The sequence below is a fragment of the Scyliorhinus torazame genome, chromosome 22 (assembly GCF_047496885.1).
Source record: "Scyliorhinus torazame isolate Kashiwa2021f chromosome 22, sScyTor2.1, whole genome shotgun sequence".
Lineage (NCBI taxonomy): Eukaryota > Metazoa > Chordata > Chondrichthyes > Carcharhiniformes > Scyliorhinidae > Scyliorhinus > Scyliorhinus torazame.
Genome location: NC_092728.1, coordinates 23916130 through 23937281, shown reverse-complemented (window position 1 = coordinate 23937281; position 21152 = coordinate 23916130). Strand labels below are relative to the sequence as shown.

The window sequence follows — 21152 nt, the reverse complement described above, 5'->3', positions numbered from 1 at the left end:
ACAGTGCAGAGGGAGCTTTACTCTGTATCTAACCCCGTGCTGTACCTGTCCTGGGAGTGTTTGATGGGGACAGTGTAGAGGGAGCTTTACTCTGTATCTAACCCCGTGCTGTACCTGTCCTGGGAGTGTTTGATGGGGACAGTGTAGAGGGAGCTTTACTCTGTATCTAACCCCGTGCTGTACCTGTCCTGGGAGTGTTTGATGGGGACAGTGTAGAGGGAGCTTTACTCTGTATCTAACACCTGGAAATCTCTCCCACAGCCTCCCGTGTTATGGCTGCCCCTGGCGTGCTGACCATCTGGGGCGGGATCTTGCTGGGCGTCGCTGTGTTGCTGGCGGCCGTTCTAGGCCAGCGGGACTGCACGGGTGTGTCCTGCCCGGAGTTGGAGAACTGCATTGAGGAGACGCTGGAGACCGGTGCCTGCTGTGCCACCTGCTTGCAGCTGGGCTGTGTGTGCCAGGGATACATGTACTACGACTGCCTCCGCGCCGGCTACAGATCCGGGAAGATCCCGGCCCTCGTCTCGTACTATGTGGATGGCGGGAGCACCGAGTGCAAGTGCCCCGAAGGGGGCGGGAAGATCCTCTGCAGCTTCATCCCTTGCCCCGAACTCCCCAGCAACTGCATCAAGACCTACCAGCCCCCGGACGGGTGTCCCCAGTGCGCCAGGCTGGGCTGCGTCAGCAGCGGGCAGCGGTACCCGGCCGGCCACTCCTTCCACGTGGAGCCCTGCACCGTCTGCCGTTGCCTGAGCTCTGGCTCCCTGATGTGCACGCCCGTCGCTGACTGCGGCCAGGGAGGCGGGCACCCGTTGGGAGGCCCGAGCCATGGGGTCCTCGCCGACCAGAAGGACCCGCGTCCGCCTCCGGCAGAGATGGAGGAGGGGGCGCCTCCGACTGACGACAAGAGAGGTGAGAGGAGGGCTTGGGTGGGAGAGGGGGAGGGGAGTATAGGAGGGTGGAGTGGGATGATGCGGTAGAGCAGGAGAGGGGTCAAAGGTGATTGACGCTTGGCGGGAGGTGCGTGGGGGCAAGATCGGGAGTCGGGTGTTAATAAAACCCAAGCTAGTTGGTGAGTCAAAACCTAGAAGTTTCCTTCACTGAGAGATTTGCTCAATAACATGTCTGCCCTCCCTCGCCTAGTGTCCCGGCCGTTCCCTAATTGTACTCTTTGGCACACGCCACTCTTTAAAAAGAAAAGTTAACTGATTAGCAAGCCCTTTCAAGGGTCTCTGGGACAAAGCAACAATACTAAAGGACACTTAATGAATCAAATTAAAATCTTCTTCCTGGGGCTAATAGTACCCTCCTGCCCCTCTCCAGGGACACACAGGGTGTTACGCTGCCGTGGAAGAGGGCCTGGCAGTTGGCCCAACAACCACCTCGACCACCCGCCACCTGGCCATTTCAATACTATTTTAGTTTGGACCAATTAAACTAAATTAAACAAACTAAGGAATAAATCAAAGGGGCACTGTGTCGACCAAAAAAAAAATTGCAGAAGAAGCTTAAAAACATCAGGTTGGTATCTTGTCACGTGAGAGTACCTTTAAGAAATGGGTGTTTATAAATGGGTGTATGCAAATATCTGTAGTGAGAGTACCTTTAAGAAATGGGTGTTTACTACTGCAGTGAGGTCAGAGAGTGGGTGGAGCTGGGCTGTCTGTCAGCTTTCTCCTTTCGTTTTAGGTGGTTTGCTGCAGGGTGTATTTTAGTTTCGTTTTGAGTGTTGGAGCTGAAGCCAGACCAAACAGGTGTACTGCTAATCTCTCTGCCATCAAAAGACTGTCTCTTGATAATTTGGTGAATTCAGAATTATAAATGTTTTCAGTAGTGACTTTAACCTGTTGTGCTCCTGTTAAAAGTTTTGTTTTTAAGTCATATGGATGTTAAAAGGAAAGCTTAAAGGATTACTCAGATTACTCAGTGTTGTAGTCTTTGGGGGGTGTATTTGAATTGATGGTTGCTAAGATGTTCACTGTATGGTTTAAAAAGGTGAACTTGAGTTCATAGAATAAACATTGTTTTGCTTTAAAAAATACTTTTCCATTACTGCTGTACCACGCATGTAGAGTGGGCCGTGTGCTCCCCATACCACAATCTATTAAAAGTTGTGAACTCCATCATACACTTTGGGGTTCTCAAAGCCCTGGCCCATAACAAATTGGGGGCTCGTCCAGGATAAAAGTCTATCTATTGGATTGGCTTAGTGAACTTAAAGACAGTGAGGATGAGCATATTGTGGGTGCTTTTCAGGTGTGGTATTTTAGTTTAAGTAGGGAGTGTGTTGTGAACAATGGCTCTTTCAGAGGCTCTGAAGTTTTTGGGGGTGGAGACGGTCACACGCAGTACTTTACGGACAGAGGCTAAAAGCAGACGGTTAGATTTGGCAAAAACATTACCTGACAAAATGTGAAAAGATGAGGTCATTATGGCGGTGGGTAAACATTTAAAGTTGCCTGAGATATAGTTTGACTCATTGGAAATGGCAAAAATTCAGTTGCAAATTAAACAAATGGAACATGAGAAAGAATTTTTCAATAATCTTTACAAAACACTACAAAAGAAAATATAATGCAAAGAGAACAAAACAACATGCCAACAAAAACAACTTAACGCTCTAACAAATTAATAATTTAACAAACAGAACAAAACAAGGTGGGGCATTTGCCCCTGACAAATAAAATAAAATACCCCCCCCCACCCCCCCCGGATTGCTGCCGCTGCTGACCTACATCTAACGTTCCATGAGAAAGTCAAGGAACGTTTGCCACCACCTGGAAAACCCCTGCAAGGACCCTCGCAAGGCAAACTTTATGTTCTCCAACCTGAGACACCCCGCCATGTCACTGCCCCAAGCCGCTACACTTGGGGGCTTCGCGTCCCTCCACATTAACAAGAGCCTTCTCCGGGCTACCAGGGAGGCAAAGGCGAGAACTCCGGCCTCGTTCGACTCCTGCAATCCCGGATCATCCGATACCCGAAATATCGCTGTCCCCCAGCTCGGTTTTACCCGAGTGTCCATGACCTTGGACATAGCCTTTGCAAAGCCTTTCCAAAATTCCATAAGTGCCGGGCATGCCCAAAACATATGGGCGTGGTTCGATGGGCTCCCTGAACATCTGACACACCTGTCCTCCACCCTAAAGAACTTACTCATTCTCGCCACTGTCATATGCACCCGGTGCACCACTTTAAACTGAATCAGGCTGAGCCTGGCGCAAGGTGAGGAGGAATTGACTCTGCCCAGGGCGTCAGCCCACAGGCCCTCATCCAGAGAAAGAATTAAAGCAGCTTGAATATGAAAGAGAGAGAGAGGAAAAAGGAAGAGAAAGAGAAAGAGGAAAAAGAAAGAGAGAGAGGGAGGAAAAAGAGAGAGAAGAAAGGAAAACAGAAAGAATAGCCCGAGCAGAACAAAAAGAAAGAGAAAGGGAGATTCAGATCCGGGAAAAAGATAAATTGAGAGTTTGAACTTCAGAAAATGGCCATGAAACATGACACCAGTTAAAATTGGCAGACGTAAAGGGAAACATACAGTTGGATGATAGTGATGAGGATAGTGAGAAAGAGCGCCATAGTCGAAGGCTTGGTGGGAATCTATTTAAATATGTCCAAGCATTGCCAAGGTTTGACGAGAAGGAGGTAGAAGCCTTTTTCATTTTATTTGAGAAGGTAGCTAAACAAATGAAATGGCCATAGGACATGTGAGTATTACTGATTCAAACAAAGCTGGTAGGTAGATCTAGTGAAGTGTTTGCATCACTACCGGAGGAGGTATCTGAGACGTATGAGGAGGTGAAAAAATCCATCTTAGGTGCATAAGAACTAGTGCCTGAAGCTTACAGACAAAGGTTCAGAAATTTAAGGAAGGAGTTTGGTCAAACATACATGGGGTTTGAAAGGCTCAAACAGAGTAATTTTGATACGTGGATAAGGGCTTTGAAAATAGACCAAACGTATGAAGCTCTCAGAGAAATAATACTTTTGGAGGAGTTTAAAAATTCAATTCCTGATGTAATGAGAATTCATGTGGAAGAGTAGAGGGTTAAAACTGCGCGGTTAGCAGCAGAAATGGCAGATGATTATGAATTAGTTCATAAATCAAAGCTTGGTTTCCGGCATCAGTTTCAGCCTGTGAGGGATAGAAACTGGGGACATGAGAAATACTCAAGTGGTAAAGGTAAAGGTGATCTGATGGGAGATAATAAGGAGAGTGTATCTCAGATTTAAAAAGAAATCCAGGAGGGTGGAAGAGACATGAAAAGTTTCAAATGTTTTCACTGTAATAAACTAGGCCATGTAAAGTCACAGTGTTGGTGGTTGAAGAAAAGCATTGGGAAAGCTGGTGTGCTAAAACAGGATCAGACAGTGGGGTTTGTTAAAGGAAAGCCCAAGTGAAGCGAAGGAGGTGCAAAAGATTGTACAGCCTGATCAAGAGGTGATTGATAATAAGGTGCCAGATCTCTTTAAAGAATTTTCTTGTGTGGGTAAAGTTTACTCATGTGTATCAGGAGGAGCAGGTAAAGAAGTCACAATTTTAAGAGATACGGGAGCTAGTCAATCTTTAATGGTAAGAGATGAGGGGTTATGTAATCTGGGAAGAATATTGCCAGAAAAGGTGGTAATATGTGGAATTCAGGGTGAGAGGAGTAGTGTTCCATTATATAAGGTAACGTTGGAAAGTCCAGTGAAGAGTGGTGAAGTGGTAGTAGGAGTAATGGAGAAACTATCTTGTCCAGGAATACAGTTTATCTTGGGTAATGATATAGCTGGATCGCAGGTGGGAGTGATGCCTACTGTGGTGGATAGGCCAGTGGAAAATCAGACAACTGAAGTGTTGAAGGACGAATATCCTGGGATTTTTCCGAATTGTGTAGTAACAAGGTCGCAAAATCACAGGTGACAAGAGAATAAATCAAAGAGTGAAGATGAAGTTGAAGTGCAATTATCAGAAATGATTTTTGATCAGATGGTTGAAAAAGAACAAGAACAGGTGGAGGATGAGGTGGATATTTTTAGTTCAGGAAAATTGGCAGAGTTACAACACAAAGATGTAGAAATAAAACGGATGTATCAGAAAGCATTCAAGGAAGAGGAATCTGCGTGTATACCAGAGTGTTATTACCGTAAAAGTGATGTCTTGATGAGAAAATGGAGACCTTTACATATGCAGGCGGATGAAAAGTGGGCAGAAGTTCATCAAGTAGTATTGCCGCTAGGGTACAGAAAGGAGGTGTTGCGAGTTGCTCATGAGGTACCAGTGGGAGGACATTTGGGAATAAGGAAAACTCAAGCTAAAATCTAGAAACATTTTTATTGGCCTGGACTACATAAAGATGTAGTTAAATTTTGTCAATCATGTCACACATGTCAAGAGATAGGGAAACCTCAAGCAGTGATAAAACCAGCATCCTTAATACCCAGTCCAGCATTTGAGGAACCTTTTACAAGGGTCCTAATTGATTGTGCTTCCGAAAACAAAAAGTGGGAATTTGACGATAATGGTTTCCAGACGCCATTCCAGTACTTAATATTACAGCTAAAAAGATTGTGGAGGAGTTACTTAATTTCTTTACTAGATATGGACTACCCACAGAAATACAATCGGATCAAGAATCAAATTTTACCTCAGAGTTATTCAAAGAAGTTATGGATGGCTCAGGAATAAAACAATTTAAATCAACTGCGTACCACCCAGAATCGCAGGGAGTGTTAGAAAGGTGGCATCAGACATTAAAGACAATGTTGAGGGCGTATTGTCAAGATTATCCAGAGGATTGGGATAAAGGAATTCCATTCGTACTGTTTGCAATTAGGGATGCTCCTAATGAGTCAACCAAATTCAGTCCTTTTGAACTAATTTTTGGTCATGAGGTAAGAGGACCACTTAAATTGATTAAAGAAAAATTGGTGAGTGAGAAATCAGAAATTAAATTATTGGATTACGTGAGAAATTTTAGGGAACGATTAAATAGAGCAGGTGAATTGGCTGGACAACATTTGAAAATTGCACAAAATGTGATGAAACGGGTAGCGGACAAGAACTCCAAAGTTCGTAGTTTTGCCAGTGTTGTTACCAGTGGTAGGTGAACCTTTAAAAGCTAGGTTTTGTGGACCGTATCAGATTGAAAGGAAATTAAGTGAGGTGAATTATGTGGTAAAAACACCAGATAGAAGGAAAACTCACCGAGTGTGTCATGTGAATATGCTTAAAAGGTACTTTGAAAGGGAAGGAGAGAAAAAAGGAAGAGATTTTAACGATTCTAACTCAAAGTGACAAACCCAATCCAGATGACTGTGAATTTGACATACTGCAGATTAAATTGGAAAATGAGGATGTTCTTAAAAATTGGGATGAATTGTTGAGTTACCTTCCAGGGGGAAAACAGACTGACCTAAAGGAGTTATTGATATCACATGGGCATATTTGTGGAGATAAATTGGGAAGTACTAAAATGGCTATACATGATGTAGATGTGGGAAATGCTGTTCCAATCAAACAACATCCATACAGACTTAACCCTTTAAAATTGGCACAGGTTAACAAAGAGATTGAGAGTATGCTTAAAAATGGCATAATTGGCTTGCAGCCAATGGAGCTCACCCATAGTGATGGTACCAAAACCAGACGGTACCCAACGGTTGTGTGTGGACTATAGAAAGGTTAATGCAGTTACATGAACGGACTCTTATCCTATCCCACATTTGGAGGATTGCATTGAGAAAGTGGGACAATCAGCTTTTATTTCCAAACTGAATTTACTTAAAGATTACTGGCAGGTACCTTTATCCGAAAGGGCGAAGGAGATTTCAGCTTTTGTGACTCCAGATGGTATATACCAGTTCAAAGTTATGCCATTTGGTATGAAAAACGCCCCAGCCACATTTCAACGGTTAACTAACAAAGTTGTTTCAGGATTACCCAATTGTGCGGTATACATCGACGATCTGGTCATTTTCAGCCAGACATGGAAAGAACATTTAAAACAGCTGATGGAGTAATTCGATCGACTTCAGGAGGCGGGTTTGGTGATAAACCTAACCAAAAGTGAATTTGGAAAAGCCCAAGTCACTTTCCTTGAGGAGTTTCCGATACCCTCAAGACGAAGGGATATAATGCGATTTCTTGGCAGGAGTGAATTTGATCGAACATTTGTGCAAACGTTTTGTAGAGTGGTTGCTCCACTGATGGACTTGCTGAAGAAACATCGAAAATTTCAGTGGACAGCGGACTTTCAACAGGCATTTCATGACCTGAAAGCTGTGATAACCAATGCTTCTGTGTTGGAGAATTACAAGGGACTCTGTGATCAGATTGAACTAAAGTATCTGACTTTAAAGAGCAATGCCGAGGCGTAGAGAAATGGACGGATCGTGCAGAGACCTTCTTGTTCAAAGAGACTGTCAATTGAGAAGGATTTCAGTTGGAGGAAGAAGAAGGAAAAAAAATGGACGATATTATTATACCTGTTTGCGTGTGTTGTTTTTTGAAACGAAAAAGTATATTTACTGTGTGCATTTCTTAAAGGATAGTGAAAAGGTGAAAAATGAAACCATCTTGAAGTTGATGGTTTATTTATTTTTCTTGGGGGGAGGTGTCATGTGAGAGTACCTTTAAGAAATGGGTGTTTATAAATGGGTGTGTATGTAAATATCTGTAGTGAGAGTACCTTTAAGAAATGGGTGTTTACTACTGCAGTGATGTCATAGAGTGGGTGGAGCTGGGCTGTCTGTCGGCTTTTTACTTTCATTTTAGGCCGGTTGTTGCAGCGTGTGTTTCAGTTTCGTTTTCAGTGTTGGAGCTGAAGCCAGACCAAGCAGGTGTACTGCTGTTCTCTCTACCATCAAAATACTATCCCTTGATCATTTGGTGAATTCAGAATTATAAATGTTTTCAGTAGTGACTTTAACCTGATGTGCTTCTGTTAATGGTTTTGTTTTTAAGTCGTATGGATGTTAAAAGGAAAGCTTAAAGGATTACTCAGATTACTCAGTGTTGTAGTCTTTGGGGGTTGTATTTGAATTAATGGTTGCTAAGATGTTCACTGTATGTTTTAAAAAGGTGAACTTGAGTTCATAGCATAAACATTGTTTTGCTTTAAAAAATACTTTACCATTTCTGCTGTACCACACCTGTAGAGTGGGCAGTATGCTCCCCATACCATAATCTATTAAAGGTTGTGGGTCAGGTGAACTCCATCATACACTTTGGGGTTCTCTAAACCCTGGCCCACAACAAATTGGGGGCTCGTCCGGGATAAAAGTCTATCTATTGGATTGGCTTAGTGAACTTAAAGACAGCGAGGATGAGCATATTGTGGGTGCTTTTCAGGTGTGGCATTTTAGTTTAAATAGGGAGTGTGTTGTGAACAATGGCTCTTTCAGAGGCTCTGACGTTTTTGGGGGTGGAGACGGTCACACGCAGTACCTTATGGACAGAGACTAAAAGCAGACGGTTAGATTTGGCAAAAACATTGCAGTTAACATTACTTGACAAAATGCGAAAAGATGAGGTCATAATGGCAGTGGTTAAGCATTTAAAGTTGCCTGAGGTACAGTTTGACTCATTAGAAATAGCAAAAATTCAGTTGCAAATTAAACAAATGGAACATGAGAAAGAATTAAAGCAGCTTGAATACGAAAGAGACAGGAAAAAGAAAGAGAAAGAGAGAGAGAGGAAAAAGAGAGAGAAGAAAGGAAAACAGAAAGAATAGCCCTAGCAGAACAAAAAGAAAGAGAAAGGGAGATACAGATAAGGGAAAAAGATAATGAGAGAGAGTTTGAACTTCAGAAAATGGCCATGAAACATGACAGTCAGTTAAAATTGGCAGGCATAAAGGGAAACGTACAGTTGGATGATAGTGATGAGGATAGTGAGAAAGAACGTCATAGTCGAAGGCTTGGTGGGAATCTATTTAAATATGTCCAAGCATTGCCAAGGTTTGACGAGAAGGAGGTAGAAGCCTTTTTCATTTTATTTGAGAAGGTAGCTAAACAAATGAAATGGCCATAGGACATGTGAGTATTACTGATTCAAACAAAGCTGGTAGGTAGAGCTAGTGAAGTGTTTATATCACTACCGGAGGAGGTATCTGAGACGTATGAGGAGGTGAAAAAATCCATCTTAGGTGCATATGAACTAGCGCCTGAAGCCTACAGACAAAGGTTCAGAAATTTAAGGTTGGAATTTGGTCAAACATACATGGGGTTTGAAAGGCTCAAGCAGAGTAATTTTGATAGGTGGATAAGGGCTTTGAAAATAGACAAAACGTATGAAGCTCTCAGAGAAATTATACTTTTGGAGGAGTTGAAAAATTCAATTCCTGATGTAGTGAGAATTCATGTGGAAGAGCAGAGGGTTAAAACTGCGCGGTTAGCAGCAGAAATGGCAGATGATTATGAATTAGTTCACAAATCAAAGCTTGGTTTCCGACATCAGTTTCAGCCTGTGAGGGATAGAAACTGGGGACATGAGAAATACTCAAGTGGGAAAGGTAAAGGTGATCTGATGGGAGATAATAAGGAGAGTGCACCTCAGATTAAAAAAGAAATCCAGGAGGGTGGAAAAGAAATGAAAAGTTTCAAATGTTTTCACTGTAATAAACTAGGCCATGTAAAATCACAGTGTTGGTGGTTGAAGAAAAGCACTGGGAAGGCTGATGTGGTAAAACAGGATAAGACAGTGGGGTTTGTTAAAGTGGTGAAGGAAAGCACAAGTGAAGCGAAGGAGGTTCAAAAGATTGTACAGCCTGATCAAGAGGTGATTGATAATAAGGTGCCAGATCTCTTTAAAGAATTTACTTGTGTGGGTATTGTTTACTCACTTAAAGAAGTCACAATTTTAAGAGATATAGGAGCTAGTCAATCTTTAATGATAAGAGATGAGGGGTTATGTAGTCTGGGAAGAATGTTGCCAGAAAAGGTGGTAATATGTGGAATTCAGGGTGAGAGGGGTAGTGTTCCATTATATAAGGTAAAGTTAGAAAGTCCAGTGAAGAGTGGTGAAGTGGTAGTAGGAGTAATAGAGAAACTATCTTGTCCAGGAATACATTTTATCTTGGGTGATGATATCGCTGGATCGCAGGTGGGAGAGATGCCTACTGTGGTGGATAGGCCAGTGGAAAATCAGACAACTGAAGTGTTGAAGGACGAATATACTGGGATTTTTCCGGATTGTGTAGTAACAAGGTCGCAAAGTCACAGGTTAAGACAAGAGAATAAATCAAAGAGTGAAGATGAAGTTGAAGTGCAATTATCAGAAACGATTTTTGATCCGCTGGTTGAAAAAGAACAAGAACAGGTGGAGGATGAGGCGGATATTTTTAGTTCAGGAAAATAGGCAGAGTTACAACAAAAAGATGAAGAAATAAAACGGATGTATCAGAAAGCATATACGGAAGAGGAATCTGAGTGTATACCAGAGTGTTATTACCGTAAAAGTGATGTCTTGATGAGAAAATGAAGACTTTTACATATGCAGGCGGATGAAAAGTGGGCAGAAGTTCATCAAGTAGTATTGCCGGTAGGGTATAGAAAGGAGGTGTTGCGAGTTCCACATGAGGTACCAGTGGGAGGTCATTTGGGAATAAGGAAAACTCAAGCTAAAATCCAGAAACATTTTTATTGGCCTGGACTACATAAAGATGTAGTTAAATTTTGTCAATCATGTCACACATGTCAAGTATCATAGAATTTACAGTGCAGAAGGAGGCCATTTGGCCCATCGAGTCTGCACCGGCTCTTGTAAAGAGCACCCTACCCAAGGTCAACACCTCCACCCTATCCCCATAACCCAGTAACCCTACCCAACACTAAGGGCAATTTTGGACACTAAGGGCAATTTATCATGGCCAATCCACCTAACCTGCACATCTTTGGACTGTGGGAGGAAACCGGAACATCCGGAGGAAACCCACGCACACACGGGGAGGATGTGCAGACTCCGCACAGACAGTGACCCAAGCCGGAATCGAACCTGGGACCCTGGAGCTGTGAAGCCATTGTGCTATCCATAATGCTACCGTGCTGCCCAAGTGATAGGGAAACCTCAAGCAGTGATAAAACCAGCGCCCTCAATACCCATTCCTGCATTTGAGAAACCTTTTACAAGGGTCCTAATTGATTGCGTAGGACTACTTCCGGAAACAAAAAATGGGAATCAATATCTTTTGGCTGTAATGGATGTGTCTACTAGGTTTCCAGAGGCCATTCCAGTACGTAATATTACAGCTAAAAAGATTGTGGAGGAGTTACTTAAATTCTTTACTAGATATGGACTACCCACAAAAATACAAAGCTTAAAGGATTACTTAGTGTTGTAGTCTTTGGGGGGTGTATTTGAATTAATGGTTGCTAAGATGTTCACTGTATGTTTTAAAAAGGTGAACTTGAGTTCATAGAATAAACATTGTTTTGCTTTAAAAAATACTTTTCCATTTCTGCTGTCCCACACCTGTAGAGTGGGCCGTGTGCTCCCCATACCACAATCTATTAAAAGTCGTGGGTCAGGTGAACTCCATGATACACTTTGGGGTTCTCTAAACCCTGGCCCATAACAATCTCCGCTCCCCAATGCCGGAATTGCTTTCGGCGAGGGGGCGGAGAATCCCCAATGATGCCAAAATCGGGGGCGGCGCCGCTTTTGCGATGCTCTGCCCCCTGAAAAACGGCATATTCTAGGAGTACGCCGTGCCACATATCCATGGCATCAGGCCATTGCCTTGGGCCTGTCCCGCAACCCTCCATCCCCAACCGGCCGAGTTCCCGACCGCCTGGGACATGTGTGATCTCACCCGTCATGAACTTAGCGTGGCGGCTGCGGACTCAGTCCGGCGTCGCCACTGTCGGTGGAGGGCCGATCCGCGGGCAGGGGTGGGCTTCATTCGGGGCCGGGGGCACTGTGAGCGGGCGGTCCTAGGCGCGCGAGTGGCCGCAGGGGGGGACTATTTTTGCGGTCCGGGTCCGTGGGTTGAGTCCGCCATTAAGCACGGCGTGGCCGCTGCAGGCTGCCGCAGTGCACATGCGCGGCCACGGACCTGGCGCCTCTCCAGGCCGTATCGGCAGCTGGAGCTGGGAGCTCTACGCTGCCTCCCTGCTAGCCCCCAGCAAAACAGCGAATCGGTGGCTGTTTTGCGCCAGTTTTCCTGGCATAAAACACCAGCGTTTTCACGCCGGCGTGGGGACCCAGTCTCCCAAACGGAGAATCCAGCCCAACAAGCCAAAAGGTGATTAACGGACTCAATGAAACACCCCAGTCCCGTGGGACCCCTCGTGTCTGGAACACCGCGATGGTGGCCGGGGCACTCCGCGGACACTGAGCCGCCAACATACCTGCAGAAGAGGGGTGGAGATTTGGTCCCCTTGATGCACCGCTGCTTGGGCATGTTAATGAACTCCTCCATTTATACTCCACTGAGCACCAATGAAACATATTTAGAAAACAGAACATAGAAAATACAGCACAGAACAGGCCCTTCGGCCCACGATGTTGTGCCGAACCTTTGTCCAAGATTAATCATAGATTATCATTGAATTTACAGTGCAGAAGGAGGCCATTCGGCCCCCTGAGTCTGCACCGGCTATTTAACAACTATTTTTTTTTTTAAAAAGCCAATTAAACCAATTGAAAGTCACTTAGAAGGCCCTGTGACAAAAACAGAATTTTAAGGCAACCTCACCTGCATGTCATTGTGTGGGCTGATGGTGCACTGTAACCCCTGCGGTGCCCATTGGCTACGGAAAGCCTGAATCTTGCCTGTGGACACTCAACCTCCCACCGCCTGGACCTGTTAATGGCATTTTGAGCTTAACAAGTAAATTAAATCAACCTCTACATTGGGGAGACTGAATGTAGATTGGGTGACCACCTGGAGGAACGCCTTCGCTCAGTCCCCAAGCACGACCACCTGACCTTCCAGCCTCTCGCCTAGTTCAGCTCCGCACCTTGCTCTCGGGCCCACGTTTCCATCCTTGGCCTGCTGCAAGGCTCCAGTGAAAGCCTAACTGGGGGAACAAGAACAAACCATTACAAGGGGACATAATAAGAAGTCTTACAACACCAGGTTAAAGTCCAACAGGTTTGTTTCGATGTCACTAGCTTTCGGAGCGCTGCTCCTTCCTCAGGTGAATGAAGAGGTATGTTCCAGAAACATATATAGACAGATCCAAAGATGCCAGACAATGCTTGGAATGCGAGCATTAGCAGGTGATTAAATCTTTACAGATCCAGAGATGGGGTAACCCCAGGTTAAAGAGGTGTGAATTGTGTCAAGCCAGGACAGTTGGTAGGATTTCGCAGGCCAGATGGTGGGGGGTGAATGTAATGCGCCATGAATCCCAGGTCCCGGTTGAGGCCACACTCATCTGTGCGGAACTTGGCTATAAGTTTCTGCTCAGCGATTCTGCGTTGTCGCGCGTCCTGAAGGCCGCCTTGGAGAACGCTTACCCGGAGATCAGAGGCTGAATGCCCTTGACTGCAGTGTGGCCTCAACCGGGACCAGGGATTCATGTCGCATTACATTCATCCCCCACCATCTGTCCTGGGCTTGCAAAATCCTACCAACTGTCCTGGCTTGAGACAATTCACACCTCTTTAACCTGGGGTTACCCCATCTCTGGATCTGTAAAGATTTAATCACCTGCTAATGCTCGCATTCCAAGCATTGTTTGGCATCTTTGAATCTGTCTATATATATGTTTCTGGAACATACCTCTTCATTCACCTGAGGAAGGAGCAGCGCTCCGAAAGCTAGTGATATTGAAACAAACCTGTTGGACTTGGTGTTGTAAGACTTCTTACTGTGCTCACCCCAGTCCAACGCCGGCATCTCCACATCAAGGAAACATAAATTTAAAGTGAATGGTGGAAGATATAGGGGGGGGTGTCAGAGGTAGGTTCTTTACCCAGAGAGTAGTGGGGGCATGGAATGCACTGCCTTCGGAAGTAGTTGAGTCGGAAACATTAGGGACCTTCAAGCGGCTATTGGATAGGTACATGGATTGCGGTAGAATGATGGGGTGTAGGTTAATTTGTTCTTAATCTAGGACAAAAGTTCGGCACAACATCGTGGGCCGAAGGGCCTGTTCTGTGCTGTATTTTCTATGTTCTATGCTCTCTGATTAGGCACGTTACAGCCTTTCCGGACTCACCATCGAGTTCAACAACTTTAGACTGTGAATGTTCCCCTCCATCTTTACACCACCACCCCCAGCCACCTTTTGTAGTTTGTTGTTAGTTATTTTTCAACTCCCTGGCCTGGCCCTGCAGAACCTCACCCCTCCGCAATAGGCCCATCTGTCCCTGCCTGCGCAGTTGCTCCCAGTATCACATTCTGCCATCTCACTATTCGCACATGTCATCCCTCATCGGCACCTTCAACACCAGCCATCTCCCCCACCCCCACCCCCACCCTTTGCCTTCTTTCCACGACAAATTTAATCCGACCTATCCCTTGTCTTTCGTTCTGCCTCACCTCCTCCACCCCCTTTCCAACGATATAATTCTGTGCAATTCTACCTTGTTTCAGTCCTGTAGAAGATTCACTTAGACCCGAAACGTCAGCTCTGTTTCTCCCTCCGCGGATCTGGCCGAGCGTGTCCAGCCTTTCCTGTTTCTAGTTTGTCTTCCTTCGGCCTTCTCTCCAATTTACTCTGTAATACTGTTAGCTCCTTGGCCGCCGCTCCTCCTTGCCCAGTGATCACAGGTTCTGAACTCACAAAGGCCCGTTCGGCCACTTCGAGCCCTTGATCGGTATTCACCATGGGGTGGCTGGGGTGTAGATGAGGCTACCGCCTCTAGTGAAGCCTCTTCTTCTTCAATGATCCAATTGCTTCCTCGGGATCATATCCCGGGTCCGTTCCTCAGACGACACTGGGCCCGCCTTGGCTACAACAAACCCGAGACCCAGCGAGCTCCATTTCCAAAGTTCCTTGTGAAAACTGGGTCATTCATTTCAAATGCTCTCGCCGAGTCACGGTTCCTTTTTTGGGGAACTTCACCCTCTCTGCCTAATTGGGGAAAATCAGTCGGTTCTGCCAATGCGTCAGCAGCTCCACTGGGGCAACACCCGTGGTGGAATGTGGGTTAATCCTACACGACAACAGAAACCGTGGAATCTTGGTATCCAAGGAGGCCGGTGACCGTTTCCTCATTCCAGCTTCGAAGGTCTGTACAGCACCTTCCGCCAGCCCGTTTGGCAATGGGTGTTACAGTGCTTATCTGTGCCGGTTCCCAATTGAAAGGCACAAACCGAATTCCGCCCTGGTAAACGCGGTGCCACTGTGTCTCGGGTTACACCATGGACACAAAAACACTGGGGCAACCGCTCGACAGTCGCGAAAGATGTAGTGGACTTCACCTGGTTCGCGCCCATCCATCTTGAGTGGGATTGCCTTATCTTCCTTGAATAATCCGAACAAGTGTTATCACCAATGTGAAATGCCAGCCATAGTGGTATTGATGGAATATCTTCAGGCTCAACATGATCGCTCTTCATGTTGATTGGACATTGAATTGAAGGCCGCCTCCTGGGGTGCTTCCCAAACCCATTTCTGGTGTTTCTACAGCAAAGCATGCAATGACGCTAACAGGGTGGCCAGATTTGGGACGAATCTACCATAACAGTTAACCATTCCCGAGAACGTCTTCAACTCTGTGCTGTTCTTCGGGGCGTGAGCTTCTCTGATGGCTCTGATCGTCTCCTCCACTGGGTCCAACTCTTTTGAGTCGATCCTATAGCCCAAATAGGTCACCTTGTTGGCCTGGAACATACACTTTTCCCTTTGCAAGGGCGGTCCAACGTTCGAGAATCTTTTTAGCCAAGTTGGCTAAGCGTTCCTCTTCCGTGGAGCCAGTGATCAGGATATCATTAAGTAAACGGCAACTTTGGGCAGTCCGTGCGTTGGAAAAGTTCCCAGGCTGATGATACCCCGAATGGTAACCGAGTCTACTCACGCAAGACTTTGTGCTTGTTTATGGTCACGTACTCTCAGAATGCATCATCAAACTCCAGTTGCAAGTAAGGATGGCTCAAGTCCTGGGTGAACGTCAAACCCCCCAGCATACAAGTCCTCAACCTTGGGTATGGGGCACTGGTCCAATTTGGCCGCTCAATTCACTCTTTGTTTATAATCCCCACAAATTCGGACTGTCTTGTCCAGCTTGAGGACAGGCACGGTGGATGTGGCCCACTCCATGAACTGTACCTGTCTAATGATGGTTAGGTCTTTAAGGTGCTGAAGCTCTGCTTCCACTTTTTTCTAAAATGGAATAAGGGACCGGTCTGGCCCTATGAAATATTGGTGTGGCCTCAGGGTCTGCATATATTTTGGTTTCAAACCCCTTTAGATTCTCCAATTTGTCCCGGAAGACCTCAGAATGCCTTCAACTAACTTTCTGCAGGTCGCCCGCACCCAGTTTGAATAGTTCCATCAATTCAATTGTATGTGTTGGAGCCGATCACGCCCCATTAAGCTTGGACCCTGTCCGCTTACGACGACACGTGGGAGCTGGGACGACTGCCGCCTGTATGTTACTGGAGCCACCGTGGTCCCCTTGATTGTTTGGTACCTCTCCTGTATAAGTGGCTAACTGGGCCTTAGTGTTCTTCTGCCTCAATGGCTGAACCCCGTCTTGTAGTTAATGATAAACTTCTTCCCCAATAACAGCCGCTGAAGCCCCGGTGTTTACTTCCATCTTTCAAGGGCGTCTGTTGTAGTTACGATGGATATCGGAGTCACTCTGCTCACGATCAAGTTGGCGGCTCCTGCCCCAGTTCCCCCCGTGGGCGAATCTTCCCCTATCTGTGCCGTGAGCTTTGTTCCTGCTGCTGTTACTTACGACCCCTTGCTCCAACTGGTGGACCTCTTCCCCCAGGCACACTTTGCAAATCCTGGGCCTTTCTCACCCCCCCCCCCCCCAACCCCCCCCCCCCCCCCTCTGCACCCCCACCCCCACTCTCTTTAAGCCCAGCTCCATTTCCGCCAGCAACTTCTTCTGAATAGCCGCATTATTCACCCCACACACCAGCCTGTCGCGTAACATGTCATTCGGGGACGTCCCAAAATTGCAGTGTTCCGCCAACTTCCTCAAGCCGCCCATAAAAACCGCAGCAGATTCACCTGGAACCCCTCCACATTGAATTGAACTCATCCCGTTGAAGGATATTTGAGGGTTTAGGGTGATAATGACCTCTGGCCAATTCCACAAAACCATTATACTTCATAGAGATCATAGATCACAGAATTTACAGCGCAGAAGGAGGCCATTCGGCCCATCGAGTCTGCACCGGCTCTTGGAAAGAGCACCCCACTTAAGCCCACACCTCCACCCTAACCCCGCCTAACCTAAGGGCAATTTAGCCCGGCCAATCTACCTAACCCTGCACATCTTTGAACTGTGGGAGGAAACCAGAGCACCCGGAGGAAACCCACGCACACACGGGGAGGATGTGCAGACTCCGCACAGACCCAAGCCGGGAATCGAACCTGGGACCCTGGAGCTGTGAAGCAACTGTGCTAACCACTGTGCTACCGTGCTGCCCTTAAATGATTTGGAATGAGTAGGCCTCAGGGTAGGTCAAGCTTCTTATTACTGTAGGTTTGGGTGCCACAGGCCGTGATGAAAATCATTTATTGCCTTTCGTCCCCTTTGTGTTGTTTTCTCTAAAACAATAACGCATTCGCTCCCCAAATTGCACCCGATCTTCCTCATCCGCATTGAAAGGCTCAGCTTCCAAAAAAATGGCTCCTTTAGCCGGCCTCTGGAAATCGGGAGAGGGCCTGGAAAGCCTGCCCTGCTCGCGCCACAATCAGGTCCTTCCACCTCGTCGCCAGTGTAGTAACAGGTGACCATCGGCGGAAAACAGCAGCAGACTGCCTCGACCGCTCGCCCCCACCACCAATTAATATTACTTTTGTTTGAACCAAGCAAACTAAATTAAATGAATGAAAGGACAAATCAAAAGAGCAGGGACATGGTGTCGAACATTAAAAAAACAAATCTCAAAGGAAACTTGAAGCATTGAAACCAAAATGTGCTTAAAGGGTTCGATCAAACACCCAGCGGTGCCCACGGGGTATGGAGGGCTCGATGGTGCCAGAGGACACTGGGTGTTTCCTCTCCTGCCACTACTGTAGCCTTGGTCTTGAACTCCCTTTTCCCGCCCACTTCCCATTTTCCTCGATCCCTTGGGAGACCAAGACAATCTGTCCAAATCCCGGCCTTAAATGTCATCAATGATACTGGCTTCACAATGCGTTCTCTCCCTATTGACTGCTCACTCTATATCGCCCGCTCACTCTCTACTCCTCTCTACTGACTACTCACTCTATATCGACCGCTCACTCAAATGCTCACTCTATTGACCATGCACTCTCTAATCGCTCTCGATTGACCGCTCACTCTCTGCTCACTCTCTATTGACCGCAAACTCTATGCTCACTCTCTATTCACCACTCACTCTGCTCAATCTCTATTGACCAATCACTCTACTCACTCCCTATTGACCGCTCACTCTCTATTGACCACTCACTCTCTACTCACACTCTATTGAGCACTCACTCTCTGCTCACTCACTGCTTTTGCTCTCTATTGACAGCTTACTCTCTGCTCACTCTCTATTGACTGGTCCTCTCTGCTCACTCTCGATTTACCGCTCGCTCTCTCCTCACTCTCTATTTACCGCTTACTCTCTGCTCGCTCTCTAATGACAGCTCACTGTCTCTTTACCGCTCACTCGCTGCTCGCTCTCTATTGACCGCTCACTCTCTGCTCGCTCTCTCTTTACCGCTCACTCTCTGCTCGCTCTCGACTAAACCGCTCACTCTCTGCTCACTCTCTATTGACCGCTCACTCTCTATTGACCGCTCACTCTCTGCTCGCTCTCCATTGACCGCTCACTCTCTGCTCACTCTCTATTGACCGCTAACTCTCTCCTCTCTCTCTATTGACCGCTCACTCTCTGTTGACCGCTCACTCTCTGCTCAATATCTATTGACCGCTCACTCTCTGCTCACTCTCTATTCACCGCTCACTCTCTGCACACTCTCTATTGACCTCTCACTCACTGCTCACTGTCTATTGACTGCTCGCTCTCTATTGACCGCTCACTCTCTATTGACCGCTCACTCTCTGCTCGCTCTCTATTGACCGCTCACTCTCTGCTCACTCTCTGTTGACCGCTCACGCTCTGCTCACCCTCTGTTGACCGCTCACTCTCTGCTCACTCTCTATTGACTGCTCACTCTCTATTGACCGCTCACATTCTGCTCACTCTCTACTGACCGCTCACTCTCTGCTCACTCTCTATTGACCGCTTACTCTCTCCTCTATCTCTATTGACCGCTCACTCTCTGCTCGCACTCTATTGACCGCTCACTCTCTATTGACCACTCACTCTCTATTGACCACTCACTCTCTGCTCGCTCTCTATTGACCACTCACTCTCTGCTCGCTCTCTATTGACCGCTCACTCTCTGCTCACTCTCTATTGACTGCTCACTTTCTATTGACCGCTCACTCTCTGCTCACTCTCTATTGACTGCTCACTCTCTATTGACCACTCACTCTCTATTGACCGCTCACTCTCTGCTCCCTCTCTATTGACTGCTCACTCTCTGCTCGCTCTCTATTGACCGCTCACTCTCTATTGACCGCTCATTCTCTGCTCGCTCTCTATTGAGCGCTCATTCTCTGCTCGCTCTCTTTTGACCACTCACTCTCTGCTCGCTCTCTATTGACCGCTCACTCTCTATTGACCGCTCATTCTCTGCTCACTCTCTATTGACCGCTCACTCTCTCCACTCTCTCTATTGACTGCTCACTCTCTGCTCGCTCTCTATTGACCGCTCTCTCTCTGCTCACTCTCTATTGACCGCTCACTCTCTATTGACCGCTCACTGTCTGCTCGCTCTCGATTGACTGCTCACTCTCTGCTCGCTCTCTATTGACCGCTCACTCTCTATTGACCGCTCATTCTCTGCTCGCTCTCTATTGAGCGCTCATTCTCTGCTCGCTCTCTTTTGACCACTCACTCTCTGCTCGCTCTCTATTGACCGCTCCCTCTCTATTGACCGCTCATTCTCTGCTCACTCTCTATTGACCGCTCACTCTCTCCACTCTCTCTATTGACTGCTCACTCTCTGCTCGCTCTCTATTAACCGCTTACTCTCTGCTCACTCTCTATTGACCGCTCCTCTCTGCTCACTCTCTATTGACCGCTCCTCTCTGCTCACTCTCTATTTACCGCTCGCTCTCTGCTCACTCTCTATTTACCGCTTACTCTCTGCTCGCTCTCTATTGACAGCTCACTCTCTGCTCGCTCTCTCTTTACCGCTCACTCTCTGCTCACTCTCTATTGACCGCTCACTCTCTGCTCGCTCTCTATTGACCGCTCACTGTCTGCTCGCTCTCCATTGACCGCTCACTCTCTGCTCACTCTCTATTGACCGCTCACTCTCTCCTCTCTCTTTAATGACCGCTCACTCTCTGTTGACCGCTCACTCTCTGCTCAATATCTATTGACCGCTCACTCTCTGTTCACCGCTCACTCTCTATTGACCTCTCACTCACTGCTCACTGTCTATTGACTGCTCGCTCTCTATTGACCGCTCACTCTCTATTGACCGCTCAATCTCTGCTCGCTCTCTATTGACCGCTCACTCTCTGCTCACTCTCTGTTGAGCGCTCACGCTCTGCTCACCCTCTGTTGACCGCTCACTCTCTGCTCACTCTCTGCTTACTTTCTATTGACCGCTCACTCTCTCCTATCACTCTATTGACCGCTCACTCTCTGCTCGCACTCTATTGACCGCTCACTCTCTATTGACCACTCACTCTCTATTGACCACTCACTCTCTGCTCGCTCTCTATTGACCACTGACTCTCTGCTTGCTCTCTATTGACCGCTCACTCTCTATTGACCGCTCATTCTCTGCTCGCTCTCTATTGAGCGCTCATTCTCTGCTCGCTCTCTTTTGACCACTCACTCTCTGCTCGCTCTCTATTGACCACTCACTCTCTATTGACCGCTCATTCTCTGCTCACTCTCTATTGACCGCTCACTCTCTCCACTCTCTCTATTGACTGCTCACTCTCTGCTCGCTCTCTATTGACCGCTCCCTCTCTGCTCACTCTCTATTGACCGCTCACTCTC

The 21152-nt window shown here is 46.7% G+C and overlaps 1 protein-coding gene across 1 annotated transcript in view; it reads left to right on the top strand.

Moving 5' to 3' along the window:
• Positions 1 to 21152, top strand: part of LOC140398964 (fibulin-1-like) — a 316048-nt gene that overhangs the window by 24832 nt on the left and 270064 nt on the right. Inside the window, exon 2 of the mRNA XM_072487977.1 lies at positions 262 to 912. Coding sequence (XP_072344078.1) covers positions 273 to 912 — 640 coding nt within the window. The 5' untranslated portion in view covers positions 262 to 272. The remainder of the gene's footprint in view (positions 1 to 261; positions 913 to 21152) is intronic.